At 36.0% G+C, this 24,994-nt stretch overlaps 1 protein-coding gene across 1 annotated transcript in view; it reads right to left on the minus strand.

Annotated features, from left to right (window-relative positions):
* Nucleotides 1-363: 363 nt before the first annotated feature.
* Nucleotides 364-24,994, minus strand: part of LOC126419551 (uncharacterized) — a 146,087-nt gene continuing 121,456 nt past the window's right edge. The window contains exons 7-13 of the mRNA XM_050086741.1: nt 20,740-20,891; nt 16,019-16,124; nt 13,417-13,573; nt 8,928-9,180; nt 8,527-8,637; nt 8,295-8,400; nt 364-822 (exon numbers count right to left, since the gene is read on the minus strand). Of these exons, the coding sequence (XP_049942698.1) occupies nt 668-822; nt 8,295-8,400; nt 8,527-8,637; nt 8,928-9,180; nt 13,417-13,573; nt 16,019-16,124; nt 20,740-20,891 (1,040 nt within the window). The 3' untranslated portion in view covers nt 364-667. The remainder of the gene's footprint in view (nt 823-8,294; nt 8,401-8,526; nt 8,638-8,927; nt 9,181-13,416; nt 13,574-16,018; nt 16,125-20,739; nt 20,892-24,994) is intronic.

Genomic DNA, 24,994 nt, shown 5'->3' on the forward strand with positions numbered 1-24,994 from the left:
TCCTCATTTTGCTGTAAAACGTAAGTTACATACAGAACAATGTGTTCTAAACGAAAATATTAAATTTAATTTTCCAAAAATGCATGGATAATCTGCCAACTAGATAATCCACACACGGACAGTCGAAGCTTACTGTACATCCCCTAGCCAACAAGCTAGGCTAACAGAAACTGTTACCCCTTATGATGAAGGGGCTTCATAGCGAATTAAATGTAAATTTGTGTCGAGAGTGCAGAATTCTATTAATTATTGAAACTGAACCAAATGATCGTTATCAGTGCGATGAGAAACATTTTCGTTTGTGAGAGAGAAGGAAATCTTAAGGTGAATTTGACTAGTCGTTTTAAAGTCAACACAGCATGATTTCAGGTATATGTTATATATTTTAGTATCATGGTAGCTCTTTTACATGGTAATCTTTACAAACAGAGAGTGTCGCAACTTCATTTACACTACTGTCAGTTGACTGAACAGTGAATGTAGACTGCATAGTGAATATCGTAGATGTTATCCCATTTTTTATTAGAAATAGGACATACCAGTCCCATTTCTGAATACAGCCTGCAAGATTTTCTTGCTCCTGTTGTATAAAAAGAGTGCACGCATCTTGCGAAGTCTGGACAGGAGCTCACTGGCTGCTGACTCATTCTCTGCACCCGCAGACTTCTCAGTCGATGGACAGCTTCTTGAAGGACCCCTCTGCCCCGAAGAGGTCTCCCTGCGTCTTCAGCTTGCCTTGCCTCTTGCTCTCGTCCACTCTCCATTTCGACTCTGCCTCCACATAACTTCCTCCTGTCTTAGTCACCAGCTCTCGCATTTCGCCTGCAACAAATTTTACATTTACATATTCTTGTTACATGTTTCTGAATGATTTTGTCATTTGTCATACTCTATTGTTATGACAGTGTGAAGTGAAGTGTATGTGGCACAGAGGAATCACAGAGAGCCCATACCACTCGTGATCAGCGACACAACTATTCAGCGATATGCAGCTTACTCATTTTTTAGATAGTATTTTACTTGCTTATATTTCTTCCGTATGAAGGTAACGTCTAATGAAATGTTTTATGACTAATTTAGTTACTAATATGCAATACATCATGATTTTTTAGCCATCATCCAAGCAACATAATCATTATGACTTAAGATTCTGAAACTATCCGTCACACTTGACTCTTAACAGTTTCCAAGAAAAAATCGTAAAACTGAAATATAAACTTTGGATCACAATTCACTTAGGCCATGCACATACTGAAACTGACCCAAGTGATCAGAGTGCTCTCACTTTTACTAACCGGGCAGAGCAAGGAAACTACAGTCACATATTTTTATCATTGCTCGAATGACCAGCAAGTAGAAGTGACTGTTGCCCGGCATTGCAGACTCTCTCAAAATTGATCATAAATTACCATTTACAGCTCACATGAAAAAGTAAATTGCAGCTTATTATAAACTTAGAGTTTCAACTTTAGGATATAAAAAACTGCAACAGGCACACAATAATTCTGTGCCACACAGAAGACAGTAAATTTTTTTTTTTTTACATCAGCTACGAAAAAATCTTTTGTTACATCAGCTGGGAAACGTTAATTTACTACAGATTGAATGGTGGAATTTGTAAGTCCTACACTGCAACATTTGGTGGATGAAAGTGAGAATATTGGCGTATCGTAATGATTTAAAAATTTGGACAGGAATGAAAACTTTACCAATGCATGGCAGCAAACATACTGCAAAAATTCACCGCATGTGAAGGTAAAATTAGTGAAAGAACTGTAAAAATATCATCGCAAAAACAACACCACATGAGCTAGATTAGCTTTAACCTTAATTCAAGGCACAGCTTCTTACTTTGTGAGTATTCTGGTTGTGCGATTGTTTCAGTGACCGGCCTACACTGTTTGTTGATAAGCATCACCCTCCGGTGTGGCCTTGATCAAATTGTTGGCACCATTTCATTACAGATGGACGCATTTGGTTCATACCCCACCAGAATGCCATGGTGAATCTGTGTGCAATTTGCCCACAAGAATCGTTTTGTCCGACATATTCAACTATGGAGCAAGTTTCCAGTTTCACTTCCACACTGTGACACACCTGTTATCCATACCACAGTAGAATTATATCCACAGAAAACCCAGACCATGTACAATATATTCTCCGCTAGCCACCAAGCGGTGTGTGGAGGAGGGCATTATTCGCGCCAAAGTCGTATTTCCCTCCCTCTGTTCCACTCGCGGATCGCGCGAGGGAAAAACGACTGTCTGAACGCCTCAGCACGAGCTCTAATTTCCCTTATCTTTGAATGGTGATCATTGCGCGATTTGAAAGTTGGTGGAAATAATATATGCTCTACATCCTCGACGAAGATCGGATTTTGGAATTTAGTCAGCAGCCCCTTCCGTTTAGCGCGCCGTCAATCTGCAAATGTGGCCCATTTCAAACTTTCTATGAGATTTGTAACGCTCTCACGATGGCTAAATGTACCAGTCACGAATCTTGCCGCTCTTCTTTGGACCCTCTCAATCTCTTGAGTCAGGCCCAACTGGTAAGGGTCCCATACAAACGAGCAGTGCTCTAAGACTGGACGAACTAGAATATTGCAAGCAATTTCCTTTGTTGAAGGGCTGCATCGCTTCAGGATGCTACCAATAAACCGCAGTCTAGAGTTCGCCTTACCCGTTACTTCTGCAATCTGTTCATTCCATTTGAGATCATTTCGAATAGTCACACCCATATACTTGACAGATGTTACCGCTTCCAAAGACTGGGCACTTATTTTGTACTCGTACATTAATGGGGATTTTCACTTTGTTATACGCAGTAGGTTACACTTACTAATATTAAGCGATAACTGTCAGTCATTGCACCACTCATTTATTGTCTGCAAATCGTCATTGATTTGTTCACAACTTTCGTGTGATACTACTTTCCTGTGGGCTACAGCATCATCGGCAAACAGTCTAATGTCGCTGTTAATGCCATCAACCAGATCGTTTATGTAAATCGTAAAAAGCTGAGGACCTATTACGCTGCCCTGGGGCACACCTGAAGTTACTCTTGTTTCTGTTGAAGTTACCCCGTTCAGGACGACATACTGGTCCCTATCTGCCAGAAAACTTTCTATCCAACCGCATATGTCATCGGATAGACCGTAAGCGCGCACTTTTTGTAGCAAGCGACAGTGCGGAACTGAGTCGAACGCCTTCCGAAAGTCGAGAAATATGGCATCAACCTGGGAGCCGATATCTAGAGCCTGTTGTATATCATGCACAAAGAGGGCCAGTTGTGTCTCGCATGACCGCTGTTTCCTAAAACCGTGCTGGTTTCTGCAGATGAACTTCTCAGAGTCTAGAAAGGTCATTATGTCTGAACACAAAATATGTTCCATGATTCTACAACAAATCGATGTCAATAAAATTGGCCAGTAACTATGTGCATCCGATGTCCTACCCTTTTTATAGATTGCTATGACGTGGGCCTTCTTCCAGTCCCGTGGAACTTTCCGCCGTTAAATCTCTGATAGATGACGGATAAGAATAGTGCTATATTTGTAGCATAGTCAACATAAAATCTTACGGGGATACCGTCTGGGCCAGATGCCTTTTGGCGTCTAAGGAACTTAACTGTTTTACAATCCCGGATACACTAAACACTATGTCATTCATCCTTGCGTTTGTTCGATATTTGAAAGGGGGAATGGTGCTGCAGTCATCTACCGTAAACGAGTTTTTGAAAGCTAGGTTTACAATTTCGACCTTCTGTTTATCATCATCCGTTACCTTACCCGTACTATCAGCAAAAGAAGGTATTGAATTGTTTGTAGCGTTCATAGATTATACGTACGACCAAAATTTATTGGGTTTATTTTTAGAATCTGATAAAATATTGCTTTCAAATTCGTTAAAAGAATATCTCATTGACCTTTTGACAGCTGCTTTCATTTCACATAATTTCTGTTTGTCAGCGGGGCAGTGACTACGTTTAAAACGACTGTGCAAAATTCTGTGCTTTCTCAGCAACTTTCTAATACGTTTGTTGAACCAAGGTGGATCCTTTCCCTTCCCTATATTTTTGCTAGGCACATATTTCTCTAGCACGTTGTGGACAATACCTTTAAATTCCGACCAAAGGTGCTCAATACCTTTGCGTCCCGCGGTGCATGCTTGGAGCTGACAATGAAGATATTCATTAACAACACTTTTATTTTCTTTCCCAAACAAGAAAACTGTACGTTTCCACTGACATAGAAGCCACAACGACATTATGGTCGCTAATACCTTCTTCTAGATTAACTTCCTCAAAAAGATCGTGTCTGTGTGTCACCAATATATCTAATATGTTCCCGTCTCGAGTTGGTTTTCTAATCAATTGCTTAAGGTTGTATGTTGAGAGTGCTCCTAGAATAACTTCACACGAGTCTTTGCTTCTGGCCCCTGTGATAACCGTGTAATTTTCCCAGTCAATGGATGCCGGATTAAAGCCTCCAACTATAACTACCTAATGGAAAATTTGGATATTTATTTCCTATGTACCAGTACTCAAGACTTTCCCTGAAACGTTCTGCGATGTTTGTTGCAGATGCTGGTGGTCTATAAAAACATCCTAATACAATTGTCTGATTGATAGATTTATCCAGACTTTTTCACAGTGTCATCCAGTATCGATCTCAATTGCATTTAAACAGCTTTTAACTGCAATGAACACACCACCTCCCATAGCATCAGTCCTATCCTTCGTAAACATTGTCCAATCCTAGTTAAAAATTTCACTGCTATTTATGTCTGGTTTCAACCAGCTTTCAGAACCTAATACAATATTGGCATTACTACTGTTTATTTCAGAGAGTAACTCGGGGATCTTGCTACAGACATTTCGACAATTTAGTAACATGAGATTTAGTATACTTAAATCCTTTGGAATTACCTGTTTAGGTGTACTAACAATTTTTACAGTTGGCACACCCATATCAGTGTCATGAACTGGTAATTTTTCAGGCCTTTTTACTTAAGGGAAGTTTAATCGAGCAATAATGGGACCTATTAGCCTGTTAACATGCATGACATTCCATTTACTTATGTTAAGAGTTCATATCAGCAGTTCCTTAAGCTGAGAAATTGAATAAAGAATGCATGGTAAATACACATATTAAATCACATTCATTTTGCTGAAGACATTCTGCTGTTTGCTGATACTATAGATAATATTTAACCACTTGTGAAAGGACATACTAGGCAAAGCTTGAAACTAGGTTTGGAAATGAGTTAGAACATGATAAAAATTATACAGGGTGACTCAAAATTCCTATTGCAGGTTTCTAAGGGTTGGAGAGGGGACTTGGTAGATGAAGTTTTGATATGGAAGCCATGTCCACAAATGTGCCACTTGGATATAAAGTAAGTTTGAAGATTGAGACACTTCAAATCTCCTTCATCACAGCACACACACAGTGGAGACAATGGGCCCCAATCTATGTGCTGTAGGAGCATGTGCGATAGGCAACATTTTGAGTACTTGTCCTCATGATTTCTTCTGTGTGACAAAGGATGTCCTCTCCAAAGTCTCTTTGTAGCACATGTGTGGAACACCACAGCCAGCCTTCCTAGTTTCAAAAGTACCAATTTCTCACAGCTGCTGTTGTGTGATGTCATAATTACAACAGGAACTACAGTGCCCTCTTCTCAGCTTATGTGTGTACAATGAAGTTTGAGATTTGAAAGAAATCCAGACTTCAAATTTATTTTATATCCAAATGGTACATTTCCAGACTAGGATTCCTTACCAAACCTTCATCTGCTAAGTCTCCTCTCCAACCTCTAGAAACCTGCAAAACCCTGTACTGGGTAGTGAACAAACTGAAAATGATTTTCTTTTCCTTAGTGCTACTGAAGACGAGACAGACATCAGAAATTGCTTTTGGTCTGCATTATCAGTAGTGGAGATACGTATGTCAAGGATAACTGGGAGAGGAAGGAAAACAATCAAATGGGCCAGGGAATGCAAGAGGCAATTACGAACATGAAATGGCGGTGAGCTGATCATGTAGCCATACAAATAGGTAGTAAATGGAAAAACTTTTCTTGAATTCAAGAAATTAGAAAATGATACAATGACAACTTAGTGGAAATGAGTGGATGGCATTATAAAACATCTGGGGGGCAATGTGGACCTGTGTAGTTGAAGAATGCAAAAAAATGCAAAATTCTGAAAGAGACCTGGGTATATGCAGCAACAGATGTCAAATGGATGTCGCTGATGATGTTGACCTTGCAATATTTGCAGCAAACAACAGTGTCTGCAGGTCTTTCCATATTTCACAACAGTTTTCCAATGAAAACCCCCCTTCCACCCCTCCCCATCCCTCCTTTCCTGCTTTTACTGCAATATCCTTGACTAGTCTCGAAGAACTGCTGATATCTGCCATACCACTAATTCATGTAAAGAACGATAATAATTGTATCACACTTCCTTGTGGCATGCATGCGCATACTTTCACCTCTATCAGTTTCTACTCACTGAGAATGACATACGAAGCTCTGTTAAAGCCTTTAGTAAATTACATTTGATCCCAGAAGGAGCTACCGCTAACCAATCTTACAGGCTGTATTAGGAGGTGGAAACACACTGTCGTTCATACCTGATGGCAACCTCATTAATAGAAACAACAAATTTGTCTTTGTGCAGCTTGGCCATCTGGTTTGCAATTTCTACGGTGGGGTACATGTAATACTGCACCTTATTTGTCAGCAGCAGGCCACAGCCTTTGTCAGTTTTAATGTTTTGCAGTGACAGATTCCTGAAGTTGAATATACACCACCAATGACTCCAATATGAGGAGACAAGTTTGTGCCATCCTGGCAAGACATTCACTGTTAAGTTATCACTACCTTCTAGCTGATTTATTTGCAACTTATATCCAATAGAAGAAAGGAGAAATGGTGCTGTCACTAACAATTTCATTACATGTGTGCAGACAGATGATACTGTCACCAATTTAATTAAGTATGTGTGATAGGACCACTCTAGTTCTTTATAAACGGTGACTGTTAACTAATGATGTTGTAGTGTAACGAAAATTTTTGTCATTGTGTGACTGTAGGAGGATAGGGATGACTTAGATAGAATTTATATTTGGTATGGTGAATGACAGCTTACTCTAAATGTAGAGAAATGTAAGTTAATGTAGATGAGTTTGAAAAAGAATCCAGTAATATTTTAATACAGTGTTAGTCGTGTGCTGCTTGACAGAGTCACATTGATTAAATATCTAGACATAACATTGCAAAGTGATATGAGATAGAATGAGCACATAAGCTTTTGGGATTCGGACCAGTTCAGGTTAAAGGAAGACACTAAATCAATTCAGAGGTGTTCTGCTAGATTTGTTACCAGACAGTTCGATCAATGCATGAGTGTTATGGAAGTGCTTCATGAACTCAGATAGGAATTCCTGCATGGAAGAGAGTATTAATCAAATTTAGAGAACTAGAATTTGTGACTGATTGCAGAATGATTTTAGTGCCACCAATAAACGTGTCACATAAGGACCATAAAGACAACATATGAGAAATTAGGACTTGTATGGATGCATGTAGACAGTTATGTTTCCCTCACTCCATTTTTGAGTGGAACAGAAAAGGGAATGACTAGTAGCAGTAAAAGGTACCCTTCACAATGCACCATATGATGGCTTGCAAAGTATGTATGTAGGCACAGATTTAAATGCAGATATTGATCTGAGATGTGATCTGTCACAGCACACTAGTTTTTCCAAATATTGTAGCAACACTAAAGCACAATCATGTGTGTCATAGCAAATATACTCTGAGCAAATGCATTGGTGACAGTTTAGGTGAACCATCAATCTAAAGAGCACAGAAACTATAAATCAAAAGAGCTGACTCACAATCCAATCCATTCACTATGATCCCAACTCCCTGACTTCATAAAGAAAAACTTTAAAATTCCTAAAGCTAGGTTGTAAGCCACACAGGTACCATTCTATGGTGTAGTTTTTGTATTCTTCAGACATTGGTCTGATACAGCTTTCTATGCTACTCTGCCTTGTGCATGTCTTTCCACATCTGCATGAGTGCTGCACCTACATACATTTGAATCTGCTTACTGCAGTCAGAACATGGTCTCCATCTACAGCTTTTTACAAATGAAAATGTTTAAGCAGTGTCCTGCAGCTGTCAACCTTGGTTCAATTCCATAACAGAAAAATGCAAAACTACAGTTATTCACATAATTTAATTCAGCAACTGAAGTCACAGAATTACTGTTACTCATACCACTTAATTCAGCAACAGATTTCTCTTTGCCACCATAATCCTTTGGCATCCACTCCTTGTTATACACCTTGTAGAAGTCTGCATTATCTGCCTTATGGAAGTAAAGCTGTAAAACAAGATTAATCTTAATGCAACCCATCTCTTTTGTGTACTTATAAAGTGTAACATATTTCCTACAGTGACTTAGTGTTGAAAAATCAAAAGCAAAGGCAAAAAAATTTATTTCACTTACTATTGCGGCCAGTTCCTTATTAAGGAATGGTTTGATAAGCATCATGATCTTGTCAATGACAGATGTTGTGTTGATGACATGTACAGCTTTCATTCTAAGTGGAAAGCCTTCCTATTCACAGAAAAAGAAAATTTGAAAGAAAACCATATACCAAAGGAAATAACTAAATTCTTAACCATAACCTAAAGCTTGTATGGAATTTTGTGGGAGGTACTCCCAGCCAATCACTGCACATGACTATTACAATTATTGTGGAGTATAAAACGTCCCTCACAGTTTAATTAGGAACTGTTTCATTGATTTACAAAGTGTTTTTAGTATTAAGAAAGTGCTAACTTCTAGAATTTAATATTTACCTGTAAAGTGATATGTTAGTAAAGTGTATTGATGTTAGCATATACCTGAACATATACAAAAAATTTCCTGATTGTGTTCACAGATATTCTGGCAATATGTTGAAGAGAAAACCCAGTCTGGTCAAACAGGAAGACATAACCTTCAGCTGTGGGCTCATCCCTTATTATTATTTCAAGACCCAACAGAGCTGCCTTTACAATTTCATCGAAATCAAATTTTGAGGGATCATTATCCTTGAGACGTGTCAAAATCACTGTGTTTCCCTTCTCATCTTTGTGTGGCAGTTTGCAGGCCTCACTGTAAGAAGTCAAATTACACCATAAATCATTATTGTAGCTTACATTAGAAATAAAAAATGTATGTTCAATAATGTTAGCATTTAATTTTGAGGAAAAAATTCCATTAATATAATACATAGTCCCTTAATGCTGAGTGGTTGGGAAGCTGGGCTGTTGGCTAGAGGATGTGGGTGCAATGGGATAGTGGATAGTTAGGCCAGGAGAATTACAGGAATGAAGGATATGTAACAAGGCTGTGGCTAAGCCATGTCTCCGCAATATCCTTTCTTTCAGGAGTGTTAGTTCTGCAAGGTTCGCAGGAGAGCTTCTGTAAAGTTTGGAAGGTAGGAGACGAGGTACTGGCAGAAGTAAAGCTGTGAGTACCGGGCGTGAGTCGTGCTTCGATAGCTCAGTTGGTAGAGCACTTGCCCGCGAAAGGCAAATGTCCCTAGTTCGAGTCTCGGTCGGGCACACAGTTTTAATCTGCCAGGAAGTTTCATATCAGTGCACACTCCGCTGCAGAGTGAAAATCTCATTCTGGAAACATCCCCCAGGCTGTGGCTAAGCCATGTCTCTGCAATATCCTTTCTTTCAGGAGTGCTAGTTCTGCAAGGTTCGCAGGAGAGTGTCTGTAAAGTTTGGAAGGTAGGAGACGAGGTACTGGCAGAAGTAAAGTTGTGAGTACCGGGCGTGAGTCGTGCTTCGGTAGCTCAGTTGGTAGAGCACTTGCCTGCGAAAGGCAAATGTCCCGAGTTCGAGTCTTGGTCGGGCACACAGTTTTAATCTGCCAGGAAGTTTCATATCAGCGCACACTCTGCTGCAGAGTGAAAATCTCATTCTGTAACAAGGATAACTGCCATCTACATAGTTCAGAAAACATGATACAGGTAGGAAGGATCCAGATGGCATGTGTCACCAAACAGCCATTGAACTTGAGCTTGTTATGATCAACAGCGTGTTCCACCACTGGATGTTCAACTCTCCTCTTGTCCACAGTGTGACTGTGACATTCATTCTGGTGGGCAACTGATTGGTGGTCACACCAATGTAAAAATACTGTGCAGAAATTGCAACAGAGCTCGTATATGACTCAGCTGCTACCACAGGTGGTCCTACCTCTGAAGAGATAGGATAAGTTTGTTACATGCTAGCTGTATGAACTGGACAGATCTTGCACCTGATTCTTCTGCAGGGATTTGACCCCTGTGGCAAGAGGTTTGAAGTATAAGTGGCATAGCGATAGACCAGGATATTATGTATGTTGGGTGGTTGGTGGATTACCATTTTAGGAGGGGCTGTATAAACTTTAGCTAATATTTTCAATATGTAATAAATCTGAAATGACTACTATGAGACAAGGAAAAAGTAAACTGTCCTTTTCATTCTTATCCCATCTGGTAGGTCTTCCCTGACCCGGCATTCTGGGCAACTTTTCCAAATTCTCTCCCTTTTCCTAGACCTCACCAGTCCTTTTCCATCACCCCTCTCTCTTCCCCTTTAACCCTTCTACCAGAAGAAGGACCCACTGTCTTCGAAAGCTTGCAAACTGTACTACTTCTTATATGTATGTTCCCCTGCCACCTCTTGGTGAGTAGATTTTTTATCTATCTAGTTACAGTAACGTAATTTTAGCATTATAATTCTTCAGTCAATTGTTTGTAGCACTCACCAGACATTGTAAATTATAGGCACTAGGAACTACTGACTATTAAAGAAAAGAACAGGTTTTAAAACAGAAACTCAGTATTGTGAAAACAAATGATGAAATAGTTATGATATCTGATTTCAATGCAGCAAACAATGTGGAATGCTACAAGAAAGAAAAAACATCTGAAAAAATAAAAAACACTGAGCTGTATAAACCACTCTTTATTTATCACAAAAAGTTTGACTTTAGCCATTATTTCAATAGAAAATTAAGGCAAGAAATGCAACAGTCTTATAATGTGTAGCAGGCCTGTATATCCAGTGATTTGAACCATGTTCACAGTTGTATATAAAACAGCTAATACATCTTATTTCAAAATTTTGATGAAGGAAATTTAACTGACAAAAGCAAGCCATCAAATATGATAAATATTATGCAGTGAAAACAGTTGCTAGGCAGTAACAATTATCTAATATGAATCTCGTAAACACAGACTTTAACCTTTTAATGTAGTTAATTAGAATAAAATGTGGTGGATTTATTATAAAATTCACTAATTTTGATAATTACACGTGTAGATCACAAAGAGGCAAGTTCTGTTCCAAGAAAGCAGACATACGTGTTTCAGAATGGTAAGCCTGATGATCTGATATCATCATTATCTTTTATTTCTTATGGTTAAGACAAGCCAAGGTAATAGAAAACTTTGCTAGCATAGTTAAAAAAAAGAAACTGAAATGTGATAGTAACATAAAATATTTTAGACTTTGAATATTAGTTTTAGTGTTAATAACTGGACTGGTGTATATGAAAGAGTTTTAGGTAATAGCATGCTTCCAAGACTGAAGTATTAGTTTCCATTCAAACCACTAAAAATGTTCCTTTGCAGTATCATTTGCATGAAACCAGGTAGCTCTGCTGGATAATTCTGTTCAAAGCTTCTACATGATTCCAGTTGAACATCTTTGTTATGAACTCAGGAACTTATTACATACTCCATTAATTCATCTAAGAACCCAATAACATCTATTCACTATATCAGTGGGAAGAATGAAAATAAATTTCACCATCAGTGTGTCATAACTTAATTGAAAGCTGAAGATTAAACATCATGATAGTAGTAAAAGAACCTTGTATATTGTATTAGTTACATAACTGGTCTCTTTGGAATGAATAACAGTGGGCTTCAAAAGCATTCCAGTACATTGCATACACAAAAAAACTTATTAATGTAGAAAATTTAGTTATGTCTGTTGTATGGGTATATGCTTAATTACAGTCTTTTCTACAGTAAAATGGGGTTTTTGAACTCAGAATCAAAATGTTATGGTAATTTGTGAAAGGAGAGTCTATTAACTCCAGGTTATATTTTAGTTTAAAAATTCTGTCATTTATAAGTCTCCTGTAGGGTCTGTGGACAAACAAAAAATATTGGCATCAGAAATAAAAGTGCTAATTTGCATCTTCAACAAGGATGCAGAACCCATGAATCCATATGTATGTAATGCCTATATCCTGTCTTGCAGTAAAGTTTATCGTTGTTTACTTCAAACTGCTCTAATATTTGAAATGAATAACACTGTAATCAAATTACTCTTCATACAAAAGTAAGAAAAAATTATAAATAAAACAAATAAAAAGCCCTTGAGTTGTATTGTACAAATATACACAATATTCTCATTTGTACAAAAAGCATTTTTACTGAACTCATAGTCAGACTCATAACCTCAGAAATTGTCTCATAAGAAAGCAAAGACAGAAGTTATGCAAAAAATGTTAGCATGTTCATCTAGTAAGCAAAGAAAGGTAGGCTTACTGTTTATAGGAGAAATAAATAACTCTCATAAGTTTTAATTTGTATTATATAGTGACACTGAGAGAGAAGTTTTTTGCTGGGATTCGCATAAAACACTTGTCTTAGCTGTCCAAGTATTGTTGAGTGTATTCCTCTTATTGGTGTACTCCCCATAACATCAAACAATGGAAACTCCAGATTGGTACTTACCATAAAGAAGACACATCACATAGCAGACAGGCACAATTAAAAGACATAAAGCTGTCGATCACAGTCTTCATCAGTAAAAGAGAGACACACTCCATTCACACACATTCAAGCAAGCACACCTCATGCACACATTACTCCCAACTCCAGCATCTCAGGCCAGATGCTGGAGCTGGTGGTCATGTGCGCATGTGCTTGCTTGTATGTGTGAATGGTCTGTGTCTCTCTTTTAATGATGAAGGCTGTGGCCAAAAGCTTTATGGAAGTGTCTTTTAATTGTGCCTGTTTGCAACTTGATGTGTCTTCTTAACAGTAAATAGCAATTTGTTTTTTCCTACATTGTTGATATTCCACATAATATAAAATATGATAAATAATCATGGGGAGATGACACTTATTTCACCTGTAACTTTAAAATTCATATGTATACTCTTCACAAATTGTAAAGCATAGCATTATTACTGGCAATCTGTGGCCCATTTTGAGACATATTCTGAAGTAAATGGTTCATATTTGTAACAGTTGCATTCATGGCAATAGTTGGCGGAAAACTTCATCAATTTGAATAGTTCTATCACATCTGAAAACAAAAAATCAATGCTTACATGACATTCATAGCTGCCTGAACCTTGGGCAACTTTGGGTCTCTGTTTGAAAAAACTTCAGGTGCATGTGTCCTTACTGTGTAGCAGACATCAAGCGCTTGCTTCGCGCGTTCGATGCTGTAATAACAGCTGTGCAGGAAAAGCACCAGTTGATCATCTGCAATAGAGAGTACAAATCAGTTTTCAAACAGTAAACTTTTTAATTATTGATATAAAGGTGATGTTTGCAACATCAGTTTCAACCAGACCTTTTTGCTGTACAAATGATATTTGCAAATGTTACTTTTGTTGTGAGGTGTGCACTGAATGTTTTAATTTAAAATATTATATTTTTGAGTATTAATCCTGAATTAATTGTATGTATGTTTCTCATTCTCTGTCGCATAACCTTTGTAACTGTATGTTATTATCGAAGTTAATCTACTTGGACTTCAAGATTTTGAGGTATGGATGGTACCAAACATCCACTTGAAAGCCAAATTTGGTACCCAGCATTCATTCCACCATTTGGTTATTTTTAGCATTAAAATGTAGACTTTTTTATCTCTTGTGGTGAGTATCAAATGTGAACACTGTGTTTGTAAAAAAATTGCTGATTTTTAGACTAGACCAGCATAATGCAGATAAATAACATTGTTGTATGTTTTCTTTCTCAGACTTGATCTCTTCCATAAGCGTTGAATTCACTCACAATGTACCACCATTGAGTACCCTTTCCCCCAAATATTATTCACATATATCACAGTCCTTCAAAAGAGCTCTACTACTCTGACAGTTTGCAAATCTAGATCGGAACGTTCAGCATGGCATTTCTTTTTGATGGATGATTATGATGGCTTGAGACTTGGTGACAGAAGTTGGTGTATGTTCATTTTCTGGATACGCTGTGGCCAAAGGATCCATTTACTTTTCCCTTAACTAAAACATGAAGAAAAGGTAGCTGCCTCTTTTTTTAAGTTATATCATAAATTTTATATCGGGATAGATATATTTTAGATATTCTGAGAAATCATAAAGTTTTTCCATTCCATTTGGTCACAACATACAAATATTTTCCACATATTGATAGAAATAAATTGCTTTAAAAATGACAGAGAGCAGCAATCAGCTGTCATTTCCTTTCTAGCTTTATTAAAGCAGAGCCATATTTCTTAGAGTTCATTCAAGACTTGAATGAAATGTGACAGGAGCCCAAAATATGGGGGAAGATGTGCTAGGCCATGTGTTAAAACTCTAAAATACTGCATTGATAATGGGCAGTTACTACCCAAAATATGGCTCTGCTTAATAAAGCTAAAAAGGAAATGATGACTGATTGCTGCTCTCTGTCATTTTGAAAGTCATATCACAGTCAATGAGTGCATTCCACTTTCCTAACGGAAGGTAATTTGAGAAATACATTGCCTTTAAGGTTCTAGTGCCTTCGCTCATACTGTTCCATATATAAGTTTGCTATAACTTGATAGCCCTCTCATTAATTTGTGCATAAGATTGTCTGTTAGCCAGGATGTGGTGTTCCTGAGGAGTTTGGCAAATGATAATTGAACTTTTCACCTATTAGTTATAAAGTGCCATCAATGATGAGGTCATTAGAGGTGGAGCACTAGCTTGAATTAAGGAGAAATGGGAAAGGAAATTGGACAGCTTCCAATGTCTGCCTTATGCAATTTCCAGAAACCATGGAAAACTCAAATATAGATGGATTTATGGATGGATTGCAATTTGAGCTACCATTCTACTAGATGTGAGTCGAATATCATGCTGTTGCAGCCCTCACTTGGTCCTAATAGTTCCATTGATTTCAAAGGTGGTAATTTTGTACAGAAGGAAGTAGTATCAAAAATAACAATAACATTAACATTCTAGAGCCATAATTAAATGAGATGCTGAACAAATGCAACAGGGTGTGAATGAGGTGTCTGCTGTTCTCCAATGTTCACTGCAAAGGCTTTTAAGATATTTTTCCAGCTTGCACATGATTGTGTCAGTGCTACACAACTACTGGCCTTAGATGACTTTCTTCCTTATATGCCGGATGAATCTTTTAGCTTTGCAGTTCAACAGATGTTCATATTCCAAGATCCTTAGTGACACCACGTGACAAGCCTGATGCATTAAACAGATTCATCACATTCTTCCTGATTTCTTTTGTTCACATTTGGCTGTTAGTTATATCATTTGAGAGGTCACAGTTTTTTTGTTACAATCCAGTGAAACATTAAGTTTGTAGCATTGTCCTTGTAATTTTTTTATGTGTGATTCACAGTATTTTCTGTTACCTACATCCATTATCACCAAAGTCTCTATAATGAACACTGTCACCCCTCAACTGCCTGTTTTCTGCGATATCCTACATTTCTTGCCAGCATATTCTCCTCAGTTTTCCATGTTTTCATCTTTCAGGAACTACCCAATTCGAATTTTTTTAAGCTCACCTTTTCTCTTTCATTTACACACATAGCTAAAGCATTAAGAATAAAAATATTTATTTTCTTTATTCAGTGGCATAAATTATAGATTCATCAGACCAGTTATACACAGATAAATATGTTTAAATAATTTTCTGTCAATGAAATATATACTAGTTCAGTATGTTGCTCACCTGGAAGAGATGGAAGGTGTGGCTGCTTCTTCAGCCATTCCCGAAGTGCTTCCATATCCTCTTTTTTAACTCCACTCATCTTGGTTTTATTGATTTTACTGTGAAACTGTTATAAAAAGTTTGCCAGAAGTGCACCTGCAACAAAAATATTTCATTGCCCATATAATAATAAATTATGAAGAAATCATTGTAACTGTTTTATTGCCATTGTGATGAGTACTATATATATTATTAGCATAGTATTCTAGTTCCTATCATCATTTTGTGGGTTCTGTTACAAAAACCTGTCTTTATCAAAAGACATCTTAAGTATTTTGTACTTCCTGTGCCACAGTTCTGTACAAATTTAGTTTACATATTACACTACTAGCAACACCATTTGCAAGTGTAATAATAATTCCATAGTCCTACTTGCTATACAAACTAATTTTACAGGAATATATTTTTCATTGTCTATTTGTATCAGTTTTCAATGTAAAATGCAATTTGTTAACATGTTTTTGTCACAGATATGGCAGTACTTACCTAGGCACTGAATATGATTTTCTCAATATAAGTAGTATTATTAATAGTAATGAAGGTGTAGCTATTTTTTCATGTCATGCATCTTTTTCTGATGGGAAAATTCAGTGTACTGGTTGTAACATCTCATAAAAAATGAACCATTAAAAACTTTTTATTAAAATTTATGCAAACTGAAAATTTCTATATCTGCACAGTAATTGCCAAAAGAAAATTGTAAACGTTTCATGATTTTTCTTTACATCTGTCGGCAACATTTATTCAATAGAATCACGGTTCTATGAATAGATTTTTTTTTTTAATTTCAGGCTTTATGCATGGAAAAAATCTCAGTCAATGTACCTGTATTATTTATTCTAATATGGGAGGTATCTGAGGTGTTAATTCTTCCATCTTCAAGTTTTTCAGGTCAAAACTTTTCAAGCTATCACAATTACTTATCTAGTCATCTTCAGAACCAAAATCACTAACAATATTATTGGACAATTCTTCCTCAAAAATAACTTAGAATTCTGCGTCGCTTAAAGATTGTATCCTATTCAACTTTATTTGCTTCAGATGTGAAGATCCTGCTAATCCATTTTTTAATGGCTACAATTTATTCCGATGATACAGATCTGTTAATGATTTGTAGATGTGATACAATTGTGTATGTGAAAAGTATTAAGTTGTACTGTACTTCAGATTACACATTAAATTCCAGGTTCTCCTAAAGTCAACTTTATAAATTAGTTCAAAGGTCAGAGCATTTCAGTAGGCATTACATTCTTAAAACAAACCTTCAGCCATTGACTGCTAATGTCCAACTGTATTAACAGTAGTTTACCAATGTTAGTACCTGTATGCCCTTATATATTCAAGCATGGTTATCACCCAATGAAAGTTTGTCAGACAATGTGGGAACTGCTACCAATGAGTTTAGTACTATATACATATATTATACATTGTTTTACAGAACTATAAAAGTAATCAGTAATATGTACTTCCATCTAAAGTGTACTGTAAAGTATATGAGCTGGTGGGTGAATAAAATTGAATGAACCATCTTTTGATGCATGAAATACTTTTTTTTTACAACACTAATCAGTTCATCTAGTTAAATGTATTAAAATTACTATGAAAATAGGCATACTTTTTCATTAAAGATGCCATTAAACTTCATTGAGTCTGCCCTGAGTGTGGGCAAACTTTCTGTTCCTCTCTTAAATAAAAATATTTTTTCATACACGTAGTTATTATCACTGTTCAGGAATAATCAGTGCACTCAAATATTTATTAAATATTGTACATCACTCTAGACATGCAGAAACTGAATTGTACAATTAGAAAAGGCTTCTTAGATCTTTCTACTGAGTATTGAAAAACTGGCTTGCAACCTTTTTTATTGTATTATTTCAAGTCACATAAGCTGCCTAACATTTATACCATTTACAAAAGCAAATCAACATAGCTGAATCTCTGTGAGGGTGTATAGTTTAACTTGCTACCATTACAAGAGGTTCATTTCCTGATAAAGTTATTTGCAGACCATAGTGAAAAAGGATGTAAAATTTATGTCCTAGGAATAAATCCAAAATAATATATTAAAAACCATATCCCAATAATTATAAAAGATAGACATATACTAATCAACTTGCTTAATGTGTATCAGTAAATGTACCTGCAGCTATTAGATACAATTATTTGTCTAACCTGTCAGAGCTCCTTCTTTGTACACAGCTGAAACAGGACTGCAGCCACAGGCTCACCTGCTAAGCAGAGTCCACTCTTCACTTGGTGCAAGAGATAAGATTCACACTTCTCAAGATTGTAAGCTTAGCTGCTCTTTAATACTTTGCCTCCAGGTCATTGAGTAAAACTACTATTTCATGGGTACACTTGTCCTTGCTAAGCTTCATTCAGGTAAGAGAAAGTAAGAGAAAAAGAGACAGACAGAGAGAGAGAATGTGTAATGCTTTCTTATATAAATTAATGGCTATTCAACCTAATCTGCATTAGAAGGGGATTTAAATTATGGTACTTGAATCTATGAATGTTAAGTGATATCTGAGTAAGATATTTGGAACTTCCTATATCCATATATTATTAATCTTAGAACTTCACAAAATTCTTTAAGTTGAAATGTGGATAAAATTTGGAAAAAGAAGCAAAATATTTTGCTCTTTAATTCCTACTGGTTACTAGTGACTTAAAGAGAAATGTATTTGAAAACATTTGTAATGTTTAGAAAGCTACTGCAATCTATTTCTTTTTCCTTATTGGTATAGATAGTGTTTACTTACATTTGCTGGAAAAGATAATTTTCAGGTCAGTTTTTGACTGACACAAATATTTTTACATTGCAGCAAGTCAGACCAGTTTATGATTAACCAGCCATTCAGTATTAAACTAAGTTACTTTCAAAAGCCACATAAGTAACTAAACAAATTTTATAAGTGCATACAAGTTGCTTGTGAATCAACACTCATTACTTTTTTACATGTAAAACACAAAAGGAAGTTACTTCCTGTGATTGTTATCATAAGTTTTAGATTTTTCTTCCTAGTTTCTGTATTACTTATTGGCTTAAAAACCACTGATAAGATTTTTAAAAGAATATTTGAATGTCATTATGAAAGCTAGAAATAAAAAAAAGATATCTACTCATACAAATATAACTGGAATGAAACTTTGCTTTATTAAATTGTACTCTTTAATCCTTTTCACCCATTTTGTATTCTTTCTTCCTTTCACAAATTTCTGATTACTCAAATCACTTATCTCTTCGTGTGGTTCTGATAATTATTGGAATTCTCCGTTTCTTTTTGTTGGGATGGTTCAGGAGTTTACACTTAGGTTTTTCTAACTGTACGATACACTATAATGTGCACATAAGAAGCAGGATGTAGATTAGCCCTCTACATGAACCCAACCTGTCTGTGAAATAACATTCTTTATCTAGGTTTATCTTTCTTGATTACAGATAACTGTGCTTGAGTGTTATATTTTTCTGTTCCAGAGATTACATGATAAATATGTTATCTTCATCCACAGCAATAGTTGTTATTTTGCTGTTGTTTTTCTTATCAAATGTAATTATAGTTTGCATGTGATGTTATACGCAGTTCAGAGTAATTATTTAACATTTGGGTGCCATCGGTACCATATTCCCCCCCCCCCCCTGTCCCCCCCCCCCCCCCCCCACACACACACACTACAAATATTTCCAGAATCCGGGAACTACCAAGATTTGTTTTTTTATATAGTTGAGTTATTCAAGAGTCAATAAATGATTATTGTCAGTTTAACAATACAACAGAAATTACTACTTGGATAGCAACTGTGTGTTTTACATGTCACCTACTAGAGTTTTATACTACCCATTTTTACTATCAATTACTTAAATACCTCAATTAATGAACTTATTAACTCATTCCACATCTCAGAATGTATCTGCATAACCACAACAAATTAATGAAATAATTTAATATATGCATTATGTTTATTTCCACACTGATTGTTTTTAAAACTCCACAACAGTGGTAGACAATGTCATTTAATGAATAAACATTACAATCAATCAATTTAAATAAGTAAGTTTTATTTTTCCATTTCAATATTTATGATTCACAAATGTAAAAGCAAAGTTATGACAGTCCTGAAAAATAATATTTTTACTTTATTGACTGAAGACAAGTAATTTAGTTCTTGAAACACTCTGTAAAGAAATAAGTAATATCTTGCGACTGCATGTAGGAAGTTTTCATGTTCCTTATATTGTCAATTGAATCAAGCAGTTGTTACTTTCTTGGTAATAATCATGACTGTTTACAGGAAGAGAAGGAAGACTCAAGCTGAATTTTGTGGTTGCATTTAAGACAATGTGAATTTTTTCAGATAACATTTATTGCAAAAACACAATACCATTCCTTACATTTTTTATCTTATTATACAGATAGTATTGTACTCGTTCTGCTACTATTAGTTATTTGAACAAGAATTAATAGCTCACTGTATCATTCAAAATGTATTTTACTGCATGTTTAACAGTGTAAATGTTTTCTATTTTATTTTCTGCAAAAGAAAACAACACATTTCTGAATATGGACTACAGGATCCTGTTGTTTCTGTGGTTTTGCGAGAGTACATGTATCTGCTTAACTCCATGCAAAAAATGTCACTGGCTGCAGACTTGTGCTCCATCTCAGGCAGCTTTTTCAGTCGATGGACAACTTCTTGAAGGACCCGTCAGCTCCAAACAAGTCTACCTTCGTCTTCAGCTTGCCTTGTCTCTTACTCTCATCCACTCTCCATTTAGCCTCTTCTGCCACGTAACTACTCCCTTCCTTGAGAACCAACTGCCGCATATCATCTGCAACATATAGCACACTTTTGTGTAATTGTAATCAAGTTACTGACTGAAAAGGATCCCACAAATATTTTATGCACTTAATTCAATGAGTAGCAACTTTTTCAAATGTATAATAACACAAAAAGTAAAATTTTCAGAAGAAGTGAACTACTTATACCACAAAAAGTATTTTATTAATTTTACACAAAATACTTAGGTAGGGCTGCTGATTAAAATTCGTTTATTACAAGGATATTTTTTTCCCTTCAAGATATAAGTACTTTTTTGACAGACTAAATGGTTTTTGTTGTCTTCTATTGGACAATATGACTTTTGATGTAAGCTAATTTGGACATCGTGCATTTTGATTAGTTTTCAATAACATAAAAATATTTTTTGAAAATTTACCACATTTTAATATTCAGTAATATTCAGTAAAGCATAAATGAAAACATAAATGTACTTCATTTCTAGTTACAATGTCCACATTATTTTTCCAAAACAGGCTCCTCTTCTATACAATCCAAACAGTGTCTTGGACAATTGGTTCATTACATATAAGGCTGATGATTTTGGTGAAAATTTTAAACACTTAATTTTCTCTCCAATCTCTTCTAAAGCTAAGGCTTAGTAGTTTATTACATCATGTTTCTTTTCTTGTTTAATCCTGTTTAGAGATGTCACTTTAGATCTATATGCTATGTTTCTAAAGCTGTATCCATGTTTGTCTAATGGCAAAAATCACTTTGAAGGATTATTAGAAAAGTAGTGCAGGTGAGTTTTCATCATCACATCAATTACTTTTTTGTGTATCATGCATTTCTTCAGATGAAACCGTTTCAGATTACTGGTCACATTCAGGTTTCAAATTTTTACTTAGTTCTTTGTAGTCAAATATTTCCCAATCTTTCCCCAAAATCTGTGTTTCACCCACCTCTCTGTAAACTTCCTGGTATTTTCAGATTCAATATTTCTGAAATTTTATAATTTTTTGTTTATTCTCAGTCAAAAATTCAGTCAAAACCTCAGTCAGCAGGTAAAAAGTAGTGTTCTTGAATTGGAAAGCAGAGAAGTGCGTCAGTAACATGCACTGGAGATACTCTTCTAACTAAAAAAGGTGGAAATCAATGAAAAATATGCACCCACTCTCTATCATATACCTGATTTTAACAGGACAAGTTTTTACATCTGTTTCTTGAAAAAGAAACATACACAACACTGCTGTAATATTGAAAACAAATACTAATTGGTCATTTTGGTCAGTTAAACAGTTTCAAATCAATCCACCAGTCTTACATTGTAGGCAACATTGCTTAATAAGAAAATAATTAAATCAGCTGATGGACTTCATACAGTTTCATTCATTCCTATTTGCTATATATTGCATTTTCTACTTTTCAAAGCTCTCCTTGAAGGTTTTAAAACACATTTTCATGGGACCTGCTTGTAGAAGTCTATGGCATGGGTCAGAAAATACATGATTTCATATCAAATTCAATTTTGTCCACCAGTGGACATAATGCATTTTGAAAAGTTGCTCCTCAGTTATTAAAAATTAAAACATATAAATAACTGCCGTACTCAGAAAAATAATCTAGCCACCTCTGTTTGGCTAGGCACTGTAAAAGAGTGTTTAGAAAGTAGTCATCATTGAGAAGTTTATACCAAAAAAAAAAAAACTTCTTATGTCGAAGCATGTACTCATACATAGACCAAATGTATACTGTGATTACAGCATTATATTTTTTCCCTCTTCAGATGCACAGTAGGATACTGATGTGAGCCTTGTCAGGGAAGAATAAAAAAGAAAGATTGATAAAAATTATGTGAGTAAATTCTGAATGGAGATTTTAAACAGGTATAAGTTCAGGTATAGAGACAAAAACAGAATAAAATTATAATGTCACTGTAGGTAGAATCATGTTTTCATTATAAATTTACATGTCACAGACCATTTTGTAAAATGAAAACAAGAACAAATCAATACATTGTATGTACATGAACACAAAGAAAACAGAACAAGAATGTAGCTTCTACATGTACAGAATAAGTCATAAATGTAATTTTTTTGTAAGCTTGACTAGATAGCGAAGAGAAGTTTGTGTTTAACCACTGCACAACCCTGAATAATATGGAAACACAGAAATGGTGCAGAGAAATGACAAATGGTGAGTGATCATGGGTGTATCAGCAGTGGAAAATGCATTTAAAATGCTATATCTTAGTCAGTTTCTTGAATTTTTAGAACCGTAAGTAAGATGCAAGTAAGAAGTTAAATTGCAATAGTCAAAAATGTATGACTCAATGATATTGGTAACAACAAACTGAAATTGCTACAATGTGTGTACAGTTCATAGCATAAGAATCTATTGGCCAATTCACTGACAGACACAAGCAAAAATGATTACCATTTTCTCCATTCAGTGTAGATTGTCTGCCACACAGAAGTAAACCTTTTAACAATGTATCACATAACAAAAAGATTATATGGGTTACTTAACACCACTGGACATTCAAAGGTTGGAAGATGGTCACCTGTACTGAGTTGCAGTGTCAGTGAACATTGGTAATTCAAACACCACATGAGACAATTGTCCTCACGTGCTATTAGAGTATGCGTCAGGTGAATGATGACATCCTCATTTGGGGAATGTTTATGTGGAGTGATGTGAAATACTCAAAGGCCTGTCTTATTCCTCACAGGAGAAGATACTTACTGAGATATCATTTGAACCCCTCACAGCATGTACTTAGAAACATATCCCTATAATGATATAGTGCACTGTCACATTCGATCTAAACAGTGTTTAAGTGGTTCCACAAACACTTCATGGATACAAAATTATTTGCCTGGTCTCTGATGTTGTCTGTTCTCTGTCCTATTAATGATGTCTAAGATGCTATCAAAAGCAGTATGCCTACTTTAGAGTTCTATCTGACTAACTTGCAACTAGAATGAAATTTTCACTCTACAGCGGATTGTGCACTGATATGACACTTCCTGGGAGATTAAAACTGTGTGCCAGACCAAGACACGAACTCAGGAACTTTGCCTTTCGCGGGCAAGTGCTCTACCGACTGAGCTACCCAACCACAACTCACGCCCCATCCTCACAGCTTTAATTCCGCCAGTACCTCGTCTTCTACCTTGCAAACTTCACAGAAGCTCTCCTGCGAACCTTGCAGAACTAGCACTCTTGGAAGAAAGGATATTGTGGAGACTTTGCTTAGCCACAGCCTGGAGGATGTTTCTAGAATGGAAGGTAGGAGACGAGGTACTGGCAGAATTAAAGCTGTGAGGACGGGGAGTGAGTCATGCTTGGGTAGCTCTGTCAGTAGAGCACTTGCCTGCGAAAGGCAAAGGTCCCGAGTTCGAGTCTCGGTCCAGCACACAGTTTTAACTTGCAACTGTCTATCATTCTCACACCATCATCACTTTTGAACACTTGTTGTGTCCTGTGGAATTCACACCTACATAAAAGTGAGCACCATCATTAGAACAAAAGGGCATGCTGCATGCTGTGAGTGACATTTCTTTGTCTGAACAGCTTCTCAATGTACTTTATCCATATGGTCATATGTGCAATGTAGTACCATACTGTGACAAATAAAATTGAATATTGTTTTGATATTGATTTTTTAAATTTATTATATGGTCTACATTGGACCACTTTAGTCAGTAATATGAACTAGGTTCTTCTGCTTCTTGTTGATCCAATACTTTTTCATTCTTTCAGATTGTGCCCTTCTCTCCTCATCTGAAATCACCCTTCTCATTCTCTGTTTGTTAATATATATTGGTAGTGTGATATACTTGTGCTGATGTGCCTTGAGTTCATTTGTCTTGCCATTCAAATCCTCCATCGTAATCTGTTATTTTATCATGTCCTCCTTGATCTCTGTGATCCATCTAATGCGACTCTTACTATTCCATAATTTCTCGATTATTTTCCTGCTAATTCTGTTGTCCTCATCAGATGTCCTAGGAAAGAGATCCCTTTCTTTTTTATTGTACTTGTCACTGTTTCTATTTCTTTACAAACTGTTTCATTTGAAGCTATTCTCCAAACTCTGTCTTTTCTGTATTTTTTTATTTATACATGTTCTGACTATCCTTCTTTCTA

This window comes from Schistocerca serialis, chromosome 9 (assembly GCF_023864345.2).
Source record: "Schistocerca serialis cubense isolate TAMUIC-IGC-003099 chromosome 9, iqSchSeri2.2, whole genome shotgun sequence".
Classification (NCBI taxonomy): domain Eukaryota; kingdom Metazoa; phylum Arthropoda; class Insecta; order Orthoptera; family Acrididae; genus Schistocerca; species Schistocerca serialis.